This window comes from Lepisosteus oculatus, chromosome 1 (genome assembly GCF_040954835.1).
Source record: "Lepisosteus oculatus isolate fLepOcu1 chromosome 1, fLepOcu1.hap2, whole genome shotgun sequence".
NCBI lineage: Eukaryota > Metazoa > Chordata > Actinopteri > Semionotiformes > Lepisosteidae > Lepisosteus > Lepisosteus oculatus.
The window spans coordinates 35,004,432-35,018,086 of NC_090696.1; the positions used below are offsets into that span (position 1 = coordinate 35,004,432).

General features: G+C 37.5%; 1 protein-coding gene across 5 annotated transcripts in view; it reads left to right on the top strand.

Moving 5' to 3' along the window:
- The window catches only part of ctbp1 (C-terminal binding protein 1), a 217,088-nt gene that overhangs the window by 173,783 nt on the left and 29,650 nt on the right, over nucleotides 1–13,655 (top strand). For all 5 annotated transcript variants that reach the window (XM_006629639.3, XM_015344950.2, XM_015344948.2 and 2 more), the window contains one exon: nucleotides 6,081–6,235. In XM_006629639.3, the coding sequence (XP_006629702.1) occupies nucleotides 6,081–6,235 (155 nt within the window). The remainder of the gene's footprint in view (nucleotides 1–6,080; nucleotides 6,236–13,655) is intronic.

Sequence of the window (13,655 nt, forward strand, 5' to 3'; positions counted from 1 at the left end):
GCCAAATTTCCCATTGGCCCTTACCAATCATGGCCTCCTAATAATCCCCCTCTATGAATTGGCTACATTACTCTGCTCTCCTCCCCACTGATAGCTGATGTGTGGTGAGCGTTCTGGCGCACTATGGCTGTCGTCGCATCATCCAGGTGGGGCTGCACATTGGTGGTGGTGGAGGGGAGTCCCCATTACCTGTAAAGCGCTTTGAGTGGAGTGTCCAGAAAAGCGCTATATAAGTATTAGCTATTATTATTATTATTATTATTATTATTATTATTATTATTATTATTATAAGACTTCAGAATCACACAGGTTTGTGTGAGACACAAACCAAGAAATAGGAAATCAATTTAAAAAGAGAATGGGAGGAACAGGGAGGAACTGTTTTAAAACCAATGAATGAGCCAAGCCTTTTTGAGGGAGGGGATATGACTTTCTGCTCATCCTAGTAATTCTGAATTTCATCTCTGACAGTCTGCTAATCCAGACCCACAAATCCAGTCCCAGCTTGCAGCCCATTCTTTATTTCTACAGCATAGTAGAAAAGGTGCTCTTCCAAGTGACGAGCCATTGCAGTCAGCCTCGTGGTTCAGCATCAGCTGAGGATCAGAATCTGGCCATTACAGTTTAAAACTTCCTCGTAACTTTTGCCTTGGCGAGATGTGTGTGTTGCGTTAATTTTGTTTTAACTTTTTTTACACCTATTTTACCATGCTTACCTTTGCCTTTTCTTCTGTTTTTCCTTTTCTTTGTGATGTAATGTTTCATTTGTGAGCACTTGCTCCGTGTGGTGTACCTGGGGAAACAGGTTCAAGAAGGATTTGTAGCTTTATTACTAAATCACCCTAAATCACCACACAAGCCTAATGATATAGGGAGCAAAAGGGAAGAACTGCTTGATTTATCTTTCATTAAATATTATTATGTCGCTGAATACGAGGTAATTGGTTTAACCTTCTTAAACTATATAGCCTTTGTTAATGAGGCCACATTACCCATTTTATTTTACCAAATAGCATAGAACTATTTCCAAAATTCCAAAACATTTTATACTCGCCATACAGATAACCAAGAAATGGTAATAAATAGCATATTTTTCTTACTACTTGAAATTATATCAGTGTTTACTGCACCTAATGAAATAATTTAATATAGTACAGCAGAAATAATTCACTACAGTGCAAACAGAAAAAAGAGGGAGAATAACTATCAGTAACAGCTACAACCTATGATTACATTTTTTATGGTGTGCATTGTACACCATACTATACCAAGGTACATAATTCAAAACTGGGCTACTGTAGATCAAAAAGGAGCTTTCACAGAGTCTCAGTGCAAGCTCAGAAGATGACTGCCCCTTGTCACTGAAAGTATGCAAAATATTTATTTGTATGCTTTTTTCATCTTTCCATAGATGTTTGCCCGACACCTCGTTCTCAACATCCAGGTATATTTAGGAACTTGAATGGAGTCTGCAGTAGGAATATAGTTTTGGGTTATGAATAATCCAACATTGAGAAAGATGGGGACAATTTTAGCTTGCTTGTGCAGTAGGTTCTCTGAGAGATAATGCTAAAGAAATTGCTTTCTTCTCCCTCTTGGCCTCTTGCACTGTAGCAGCGGCAAAAAATAATACCCTCTGCCAGAAATAACATTTCTCTGCAGCTACAGTACATGAGCACAGAGAAAGACGTGATTCTTTCAGACAGGTACGGTGCAGTGCTAAGAGAATTAGATGGCTCAGATCAATTCTCAGGTTGTCAATAAACCATTAAGATGGGTTTTGGCTCCTAGGCAGCAGCTCATTTCAACAGGAATAGTGTTTGCAGGGGGAGTGGGAGAGTTTCAAATAGATCTGGTTTATTTTACACTGCTGGAGAGCTGCTAGGTTGTTCACTTGGAATTAATGGAAATGGTCTAAACATGCATTCTGCACAAGACCAGCACACTTTATGCATCTGTATCACCTCTCTTTGATCTGTGTTTAAGCCCTGCTGGCTCAGGGAGAAGACAAATGAGCTCATGTAGTCATTTGGTTTCATAAAGAGTATGTATGTGCGTTCGTGCTATGACTTTATCCAAAGAAGATTAATGTACTGTAACACTACCATTATCTATGTGATAAGTTCCTTCATGGTCTTTACTTAAAGGAGAAATGGGATTCTGAGATTGTTAGAAGCAAACGCTTTGAGACAATTTTTTACAAAATAACCTAATAAAATTGGAAGCCAGTCAGCCCTTTCAGCTCCTAGTTATTTGTAGATTTTTTTTATCCTATAACTGTTTTATTTTCAGCAATATCTTTATTATCGGGGAATTCTGTGACTCTACACATCATCTTGGTACTTTGATTTAAACTTCTAGCCCTCAGTTCTTAAAGAACAATTAGATTTGTTTGCAGGCATCAAATTCAATTGAACTCTTTGTCAGGATGCTTCTGGGGTTGAATTTGACAGCAGCATTTTCTGTTCATTTTTCCATGTTTCTTTTGCACATTGATGTCTTTAACAATCCATGTCTGTCTAGATATTGAGCACGTTTCTGCTAGTAGATGGGACTTCACTGAAAGATAATGTAGGAGCAGATTTAAGCAAGCAAACTGTTATTTGTATTTATGGGTGTGATGTAGCTTTCAGTTCATAAAACATATAGTTCAGTTTTGGTTCCACAATTGGTACTTCTGGAAAGATACCTACATTGTGTTGAGTTAAAACAGTACTGAAATGGACAGAGCTGGTAGCAGCACATCAGTCACAGGTTATTTCTTGATCTAAAACTGATGCATGATAGAGCACTGTGCCTGCGTTGTAACTGCAGTAAAGTTTAATAGATTTAAACTACTGACATGACATGCAGTTTTTTTATCCAGTGACAGCAAGGATAAGTAAGCCATACTACAAGTAAGCCATACTATCTAAGCAGTCATTATGAAAATTTTCCCCATTCATGCATAGAGAAGCTGCTTTAAGTTAAGTTAAACAACAGGATATAGACTTCTGTATTTAATAGCTGGAATTTAAGGCCTTCTCTTGATGAAGTGCTGGTAGTCTCTGGTCTCTACATTACCAGACTTAATATCCCATATTAATAAGGTGGAGCTTATGGCAGAATACAGTCTGTGGGCTGCTTGAGTGACACATGAGCGGGGGAGGGGTGTCTTCTTGATTTATACAGCACTGTATTTCTGTGATACTGGGGCACATCACTATGCAAAGAATATTCTCATTTGAATTACATTCCAAATTTCCTTTAACGGGGATCACAGCCCTTGAGATTAACACCTTCTTTAGTATTCCATTACCAAGGTGTTCCAACTGGAGAGTAGCATGTCTGTAGAGTGGGTTGGATAATACTCCTTTTCAGAAATCATCAGCAACATTTTAATGACCTCAAAAACACTATAGAAGACAAAGACAATATTAAGTGGAGCACATTCCTTTACGCTCATCCTTAAAGCATATTCTGTAACTGTATAGTAGAATTATATTGTAAATTTGTATTTTTTATCTTTTGCATGTATATTCATGTGTTGCCTGGCTGATGATAAATAAATTCCTCCCTCTTAAGGGGATAATCTTCTGTTTACACCAGGCTTGTCTCCTCATAGATTCTCTCTGGCATTAGGAAGCCACTGTTCTTACTGTAAGCTTTAGGACATTAAGCTTTACAGTTATAAAACTTCCAAAGCTAACTCTTTTATTTACAGAAAGGCTGTTCCAGTGAGGATCCACTACAGCATTTTCCATTCCTGAAAGCTTCATTAAAATCAAGATCATCTACAATAAAAGCAAAATGTCAGGTGTGTTGTGCCCATAAGCAGAAATGCCAGATCTGGAACAATTAAATTGTCTTTATATTACAAGTGTCATAACATTATCTGGGGACTTGCTACTTAATATTTGTGTTCCTGTTTATTTAGGTTTTTTTTTAATATTGTGATTATCAGGTTGCTTTTTCACCTCAAATATGGAATGCTTGATTTCTTGTAATTCTTTCTAAATCTCTGTAGCCTATAAACTCGGAATGATAATTCAAGGTCAGTAAGAATCTCCAGTCTCTCCACATCTCCCCAAGTTACAAATACATAATTGACACCCTCTTCAGGATAAATGGGCCCTTTATATCATTGGTTTTGAGCATTAACCTTTGGACCTGTGATGTTTTTAAAAGGCCGGGTGATATCAGTCAGTATCTGTCAGGATATTCATTAGGGATCTTAGTACTTTGCTGTCAGAAACTATCCATTTTAATCCTAAAATGTGTTTTTATCTGATAGGCATTGCAGGGTGTGGGGGTGACACTGACTTGTGAACAGAATTAATAGGGGAAAACAATATGGTATCTTTATGCCAGTTAGAGGGCCAGGGTTTTTTTTAAATGTAAATGTATAATAGTGTAAATAAGATGCCGTTGCATTTGCTTCCTTTGACAAGTTGCAGTCTGCAAATCTAGATGTGATTTCTTAATTTAATTTTCTTTTTCTTGAACAGCAAGCAACAGTTTTTTTTGTGGACTGAGGAATATATTGCTACCTATTGCTATCCGTGTGCACAGACAGGCTTAATGAATGTCTGTTTGCTGTCGGGTCTCTCTGGATTTCAACTTTTCACTGTTTAATAACCCTCTTATAGGCTGTCTGTAAACAAAAAGATCTGCTGGTAGCATTCTGCTCAGAGCACTAACTGCGAGTAGGTGAACAAATCCTCCAGATACTGGAACTCAGTTATTATTTTCACCAAACCCATCACCGACGGTTTGAAAAGCAAGACAAATGACACAATTTGACAAATTCTTCGGCTAACAGCAATTTTCCATCTTTCAACATTTGAATATTGTTTTTAAAGTGTAAAAGAAAGATTACGGGTTAATTTGTCATGTGTTGCAGGGTTTTTAAGAGGTTGAGAGAATGTGTATGTGTAAATGATTTGGACCATTTTGTTTTAGTACAAACAACATTTGGTGCATATTGTGTTTCCAGTATAAAGCACAAATTTTATGTGAAATAATGCATTTTCTGGCCCATTCATTTTGAATAACGCCATCATACAATAGTTTTGCTTGTCTGCTTTTGAGTGGACAGCACACCACAGAAATAAAAAAAATAGTCTATATTAGGCTAGACTAAATTCTAAATTCTAGATTAAACTAGACTTTTAACTGGAAAGATGTGGGTTTGAACTTGGTGGGGCACTACTGCTATGTCCTCGAGCAAGGAACCTTACTCAGATTGTTTCAATTAAATGTAAGTACTCTTTGGGTGTGTATCCATGCTTTGGATAAAAGCATCAGCCAAATAAATAATAATAAAAGTCAAAGTGGTGAAATTATTAGTGTAATGTGTTTCTCTATATTTCTCTGAATATATTGTAGCTTAAAGTAAACACAGGACAAAGTCTGTCTCATTTGATTGTTGTAGTGACATAGTATAAATTAAAACAAATAAGCATTATAAAACAGCTCATACGGAAGCCTACTATATGTGCAAAATAATTAACAAATCTCCCGCTGGTGGTTGTGAAAATTGGAAGTCTTTATCATCACAATTAAGTGTAATGAATTTGGGAATATAAGCATGTGGTGTGTTGATATTAAAGCTCAGTCCGTAGTGCTATTGTAGTAGTTTTTGTTTTTTAAAAACTTGATAAAATCCATCTTCATTAGTGGCTTAAGGAGCTTTTCTGAGTTTTTGTTTTATAGCCTCACTTAGATTGTTTTCATCCGGTAGATTTGCAAGCCTCCTTGAACTGTACGGTCTTTGCACAATAACCTACTAAGTCTTTATCTGCCGTTGCTTAGATTCTAATAATTTGTTTCTGAAGCTTACTGATTACTTGACTGTATTGCTCTCTCTTGTCAACTTGAATGTGCTGTTTTTCTTCTTTTCACTCTGGTAAATGGCTCACTTAGTGTGACTTAGTGTCTGAAAAGCGCTCTGTATGGAGTCAGTGCTGATCCTGATGGATCAGAATGCCGTTGTTGTATAATGCATGACCGATGGGCTGGTTTGCTCCAGTGCCAGATCTCGACGGAGAACCCCCGCCTTTGTCTTCATGACTTACTTGCGTTTCTCCTCCCATCTCCAGGCATTCGACCTCCCATCATGAACGGGCCCATGCACCCGCGTCCGCTGGTGGCCTTGCTGGATGGCCGGGACTGCACAGTGGAGATGCCAATCCTCAAAGACGTGGCCACCGTGGCCTTCTGCGATGCACAGTCCACACAGGAGATACATGAAAAGGTAGGGGACTAGTAAGTCTTGCCCAGGAGAGCCAGATTCCTCCCACTATGGGCCTGCAGTGTGTTTGCATGTACAAGCAGCAGTTTCAACCACATTTTTGTTTAACGTTTTTAGTCTGAATTACTGAGGAGGCAGTAATTATGTGTTGCTGATGCTTATGGAGATCCATTTCTCTCACGTACTGCACAAGATAAAGACGTTCGTTACTATAGAGCTGCACTAAGGCTTTAAAAAAACGAGTGGATGATTAATATAAAACTTGACCTGCTGTATTACAAAATAAAATTGTATTTGTAAAAAGACATGGCGTGTCCGTGTCACCTTGTTTAAATACATTGCTTTTGTTTTACCTCATTCTTAAAACAACCAGGACAATACTGTATGTAATGTGACATGTCTTATTAGTTAAGTCAAACAGAGATGGAAAAGTCTCTATGACTTTCAGAGAAACTGATAGAAGTCAATGTACAAGTGCACATTCAAGTGTGATGATGGGACTGAACGCAAAGTGTGCTGTGGTACAGTTCGTAGAGATCAAATTATTCTAAAAGAAAGGCAAAGGAAACCAAATTCAATTAAAAAATGTTTACTGTAAGACAGGGGCTTTTGAAAAAATGAGTAAAGTATCCAAAGCATCGATAGAAGAAAATACATTTAGTGTAGCCGAATTGGAGGTAAAAACTGTTGGCATATGGTCAAAACTGGCCATTAAAAAATGTGAGTAAAAACAGTTACTAATACTACAGTATATTTTTTGCTTAGAGATATATAGGAAATTGTCTCATGTTCTGTTTATGGCTTATGGAAGTAAAAAATAACATTTTAGAAACTTCAATTATGCAAAACACTTTCAGTGACCCTTTTAAATTATTGATATATTCATTCCGGAAATTATTTTTTTTCCCTGTGTATCCTGGTAGAGAGGTGTGATGCTTTAAATATTCCTGCTCAGGCACTTTAAAATCTGGTTGCCTGGGAGCAGTGAGCGAACTCTTTTAAAACTCTGAAAGCGAGATTTCTGGGATTACTGATGACTGAAATAAACCTTTCTGTGACTTCTGTGACCTTTATGGAGTCATCTGTCTTGGCTCTGTAATTTGTGAAACATTGTGGTAATGAATTCTACAGTACCCGGAAGTGGTAAAGGTTTAAATTATAGGCCAGATTAAGTCTCTACCATGTCTCTTTAAGATTATTGAAGAATCTTGCATCCTGCATGGCAAAAAAAGATGTGTAATTATATTCTTTTAAGATAAGGATATGCTCTGGATGATACTAACCCAGCTTCCCAGCGTGAAGTTACTGCTATAGTCCTGTGATACAGAATCAGAAAATACAATGAAAGGGAAATTCATGGTTGGTTGAAAACTCTTTTCAAAAAAGAAGCTCAAAACTTGGAGCCAAACCCTTGGGAGGGTTCTTATTAAGAGATGGCTGCCTGCAAGAGGTTTAAAGGGAATTTTTTTTTATAATAAATCGGTGTCAAGTTGTGGTTAGGGCTCTGAACGTTGGTATTGGAAAGTTCAGACGTTGTTGGAGCACTGATGGTGCTGATTTGAGCAAGGTATTTCACTCAGTTTGCTTCAGTGTCATACACGTCTATGTAATGATAAACATGTCAGCCAAATAAACGAAGTAGCAGAAGTGGATCAGGTAGTGTGTATCTTGATCCAAGTACTTAAAATCGGTAAAGACATCCTAGTGGACGTCTTCAGAATCAACAGTGAAGCACTAACCGGAGCAGAGTGAAGCATGAATAGGGAACTAAATGAAAGTGTGTTTAAATCTGAGAACAAAGGACGTTTCTTTACCCAAAAATGTTGTCTTGTGTTTCTACCAAGAAAGGATGAGATCTTCAGGTCAATTAGCTACTAACTACCAAATGGGCTAGATGGACCCAATGTCCTCCTCTTGTTTGGAGCCTCTCTTATGTTTATATGAAGCTCCTCTTTTAACATTTAGCTGTTGGCTCTTAACTTGCCTTTGTGCACCCTTTCAAAACTCAGGTGCTGGCCTCTTCAGGAAATACGGTACAAGATATACTGAAGACAGGGGTACACAGGGCTTTTCTCTCCAAATGAATTAAACATAAGTTGTTTTGCATCTCAGAAAGAAAATTACTTTTTTGTGAAATGAAGCGTGTAATGTCACTTCCAAACAGAAACATATGCTGAAATGCAAATAAAATTATAACACAATTCTGTGATACACCGTACTTGCAGTATGTTGCTTTTGCATTATTTATAGAAATCTGGCGTATTCTTTCAGTGACATGATTTCACATTTAAATTGAAAGGAGACAGCTCTGTTTTTCATGGTGCTACATAAAAATGTGTTGTTTTGATTTGTTACTTCATGTTTTCTACCTTGTTTCTGAGATTTATTGAAATATTCTTCCGTGTTCAAAGCCAGTCGGCTGACATGGTGAGTAAAGGTTACTACAGGGAAGGCCCAGCCTTTTTTTTGGTGACAAATGTGGTTTTAAGTTACCCATCATAACGTGCAATGAAAAATCCATTCATGCTTAAGAGAATAAAAAATAAATAACCTATTCCAATGAGAAAAATAAACAAGTACAAAACTCCCTTTAACCAGTACTAATATACTGTATGAAATTATTGTTTTTTTTCCAAATTAGAGCTATTAAAAGTATTAAAAGTCTATTTTTTAAGCCCAGGTTGAGCTCTGCGATCACAGGTTCAAGGATGGGTCATGCCACCAGCTACTGTAAGTGTGTGTCCGTGGTTCCCCAGGAACTGGCTGGGCACCATCAAGGGGTGCGTGGGATTAGTCAGTCAGGGCCTCTCTGGTCTCAGCAAAACAGCAACCCCTGCGGCCTCCTGGTGTTTACAAGCAAGCCCAGCTGAGGGTGAGGGATGCACCGCCCTTCCCAATTGCACTGAACCCCCTTACTCATCCCAACCGTTAAAGATGGTTGTGGAGTATCATGGTTCTAGGATTTTCGTGGTTTGGAGCTTTGCTTTGCTGTCACATTATTTTGTTAATTAAATCATGAGGCCGTGTGGCCTTTGGCACATTACAACATGAGTGGCTGGAAGGTCAGAGGAATCTGGTAACGCTTCCTCACTATCTCCTGTACATGATTGCAAAGTTTGTTGCTGCAAATGGAAATGCACAATTAGCTATTCCATATGAGGCATTATAAATAAAAAAATCTTTTTTTTAACTTTATAAAACCATCTGTTCTTCTTGAAAGGGATCAGTTTTTAAAGATAATTTATTATTAAAAGTTCAGTGCGCTGTATGTTTCCCTCTCTCCCAGTTTATCTTCCCACAGTTTCAACAGCCTCTTGGATCACTCCCCTAAATTACAGCATCGTCCATTCTACAAGTCTTTAAAAGTGTTGAGAAAAAATGTCATTAATGCTGTCCAAATTGCTGAATTGATATTTTTACGGTTTCTTATTGTATTACCCTGGAAAAAGTCCAAGCTAAACCATGGAAAAGTGCATACTTTGATCAGGAAAGCAGATGGAGAACTTTTTTTTAGCTTAGTCCAAGGCTCATTGAAGCTCTGAAGTGAAAAAAGATTGAGCTTGTTGCATAATTAATAGTTGTCTTTTAAATTTAATTAACAGACAGTGCTGGTTGAAAAACTGTTCAAAGGAAGGTAATCAAAATAAAAGCAGAAATTGGTAAATGTGAGTCTTACAGAACAAGAGACCATTATTTTATAGACAATTATTTTGGCCCAAATCTGTCATAGCCTACACTTTCCATGGATTAACACTGATTTGCTTTTATTACTAAGTATTGACATTCCCTGGAACACTATAATGCAATCTGTTATGGAACTAACACTTTTTCACAATATGCCAATGTCTGAGAAGAACAAGGTGTTTTTTGTAGTTTCTAGGCCTGACTTTGGTTTTAGCATGGATGTTGGAGTGTGCAGGCGTTTAGGGAACATTTTCCTTGCTGTGTAGCCTTGTTGTATGACACCTTATTTGATCAAAGTCAAATGATGAGCTCTCTTTGAAAACTTCAGTTGTGCCATACAAGGATCAGCTTTTCCTACAGTTCCAAGAAAAAGTTTATTAATTTCTTACCATGATACTTGTTAACTGATCATTTCAAGAGTTTACATATATCTACTTATTCAAAATTATAGGAGCCCAAATGGTGTAATTAGTTTAAGAAAATGAGTAATTAACAATCAGTGAGATTGAGAAATCACATGAGAAATAAAAACAGAACCCACAGTTTACTTAGCACAATTAAAGGGGTACTTAAAATCCAATGGTGAAGTAATTGGCTAACAAGTAAACAAGAACTGAGCTTGGGCATCCTGACCCTGCTGTATATAAGAGTCAGAAACTTTGTGAGTTTATCTTTCACCATAGACGTTAGTTAAAACTTATCATGCCATGACCAACAGAGATTTCAAAGGACCTCAGAAAATGAGCGGTTGATACTCATTGGTGTGGAGAAGGTTACAAAACCATTTGTAAACATCCAAGTCTCCATCTATCCACTGTCTGGCAGAAAATGTCTGTCACCATGGTGACTATACCCAGGACTAGTTATCCTGCTAAAAACTCCCCAAGAGCAACTCGGAGAAACATCCAGAAAATCACAAAGAACCCCAGGATAATATCTTAGGATCTGCAGGCCTCTCACGCTGTGGTTAATGCCAGTGTTCATGGCTTAACTGCTAGAAAAAGACTGGTTTTCATTGGAGGATAGCCAGGACGAAACCATTTCTCTCTTAAAAAAGAACATTGCTGCCCATCTCAAATCATCATAAAGCACCAGGATGATGAAAAGACTACTGGAAGAATATCCTCTTGACAGATGAATCAAGCGTCTATCCAAATGAGAAACACTGCCTTCCAAAGGAAGACCCTCATCCCAACCATCAAACATGGTTGTAGAGTAGCATGGTTGTGGGAGTTTCTTGGTTTGGCACTGCTTTTTAATCACATTAGTTTGTTAATTAAATAATCTAAATTTAGTTTTTGTTTTGTTTTGTTGTCATTTAATCAGGATATCAGGATAGATATGATATTATCTTTTTTAAGACTTTCATGAAGATCTAATTACATTTTTGTTCTAATATATACAAGAAATAATGTCAATTTTTTTCCACACAGCAAAGGTTTTCTGTCATCCAAGTTAAGAAAGATAAGAGTAAAAGAATAATCAGGAAAATCTTTGAATACCATTTGTTGTTACATGTACATTATGTTTTGTATATTTGCTTTTGAGTTTCTAGAAGTACCATTTTAGAAAGATCAGACCTACTGGAATATTTTTGTATTTCATACTAGAATATTTCATTTTTCAGGCTGTACCAATTATACCACTGCTATTCAGTGTGAATCAGGTGTCTTTTCCTCCAACCTCTGCGGGCATTGAAAAATTAAATCAGGAACTATTAATACTTTATAAGAGTGAGGGCAAAAGGACCATGGTTATTTAAACAATTACATGCATTTGTACACTTGAATAAAAGAAATTGACTTTTGTTACTTGCAGAGTATTATTATTTATAACGAGGGTAATATTATGTTACTAGTGTGACTTTCCTCCAGACATGCCTCTTAATACCTTTTCCCAATATGGTTCATACACATCAGAACTTGTCCTCTTCTCACTGACACTTTGTTCATTTCACTCGGCTCTTGAGTGCCCTTAAAAGAAGTTGACAGGGGAAAGTGTTGAACTCTAGAAAGTGCCCATTAGTGTTCTTTCAGAACTAATGTTTGCCCAAGTTCTGAATATTTGTGAATGTAACTGGTACACTAAGGTTGCAAATCTCTTGTTACCAAGTGGAATATTGAAAAGGGTTTGTGAGAGGTTACAGAACGCTTATGGAGCCCTGTAGTTAAGTGTTTTTGAGGTTGGAGAACCTATGTTAATACTGTAAATTATGCATGATTGTAATTGGTGATCATTATTGTCAGTCCTGTCAAAAAATTAAAACATTAGCAGTTGATAAATAGTGTCTTTTCAGGGGGTAAAACACAATAGTGATGAATCTTAGGAATTAGTAGTAGTGTATGACACTCATTAGCAGCACTGTGATGCTGCCTTATTCATTAAATGTATGAAGCCCAATAAATCTGCTACTGACATCTCAAATTTTGGCTGAAAGGTATTCAATTGGTGCTATTTTGAGTGGTGGCAGCTGGTCAGGGAAGCACAAGTATTCTAGACCAATAAACATGCACATTGACATGTTGGAAGGCTTGTAGAATGTCAGTCAAGTGATCAGTGAGGTATACGTTTCCATTTAAAGACATGAAAAGGTGCCAATCCACCCATCCGATCTGTAAAGAGGTGCCAACGATAAGTAGAACAGGGCAGTTCTTAGAAATCTGGCCATCTGCCCTTAATTGAATGGCGAGGGCCAGACTGTCATAGGCACACTAAATGCTAATGACTGCTTCTGTCAAGCTGGCACCCGCAAGTGTGCCCTATCAGCTAGAGCCGTGTCTGTCCTATCAAAAAAAAAAAAGAAGCCCAACAACTTACTCTTTGGTTTCCAGGTTCAAACAGGAACAGAAGAGGATGGTTTCACAGTGCACAGTGTTAGCCTATCTACCTGTTGCACTACCTCATACCAGAGGCTTGTGGTTATAGTAGGGGTTAGGTTGGTGTACTTTTGCCGTTAAGTATCTGACTTTAGGAAGACCTAGTTGGGTAGCAGGTAATCTTGAAGAATATTGGAAATTTATGCAACAATGCAAGATGATACATGACATAATTTACACAAGTATTTTAACGTGCAGTACAAATACAGTACATAAATCTACTGTATATTTTGAAGATAATATCTAAGAACACTGCTCTTCTGATTCTATTCTGCAAGCACTGTACCAGGATGAACATAGGGGTGGGAAAAAATCAGTTCTTAGATGCATAGTGATTCTCTCTTGTACGATTCTGCATCGATTCACAAAACTCCATAATTGGTCTTGTAATTTTTGTTTTTAATATGCACAGTACTAAGCATTTCAGATAAAAACAATCCAACGTAAAGTAAAGGACAAATAGAGCTAATAATGGTTTCGTTTTTTGGGCTTAGAACGAAACTAATTGCGTTGTGACGAATGGGTTAACAGGTGCACCATGCCTACATTTGAACTAAGCTAAGCTACCCGCTTTGTGAAGATGGATAAACTCCGGCCTGCACCCTCTGCTTGGAAAGCCACCGTATGGGCACATTTTGGATGTTATGAAGTAAAAGGTGAAAATGAACTGGATAAGAGCCATGCAGTGTGCAAGCTGTGTCATATTTCAGGAATACAACAAACATGCAAAATCACATTTCACGGAGTTGGAGGAAAAATGGCCTGGTCTTATTGCTGCCGAACAGAGAACCCTCGAGCAAATGTCAAAGCTTCCACATAGTTTGGAAAGGGCGAAGCGAATCACCAGGTCTATAGCAAATTTT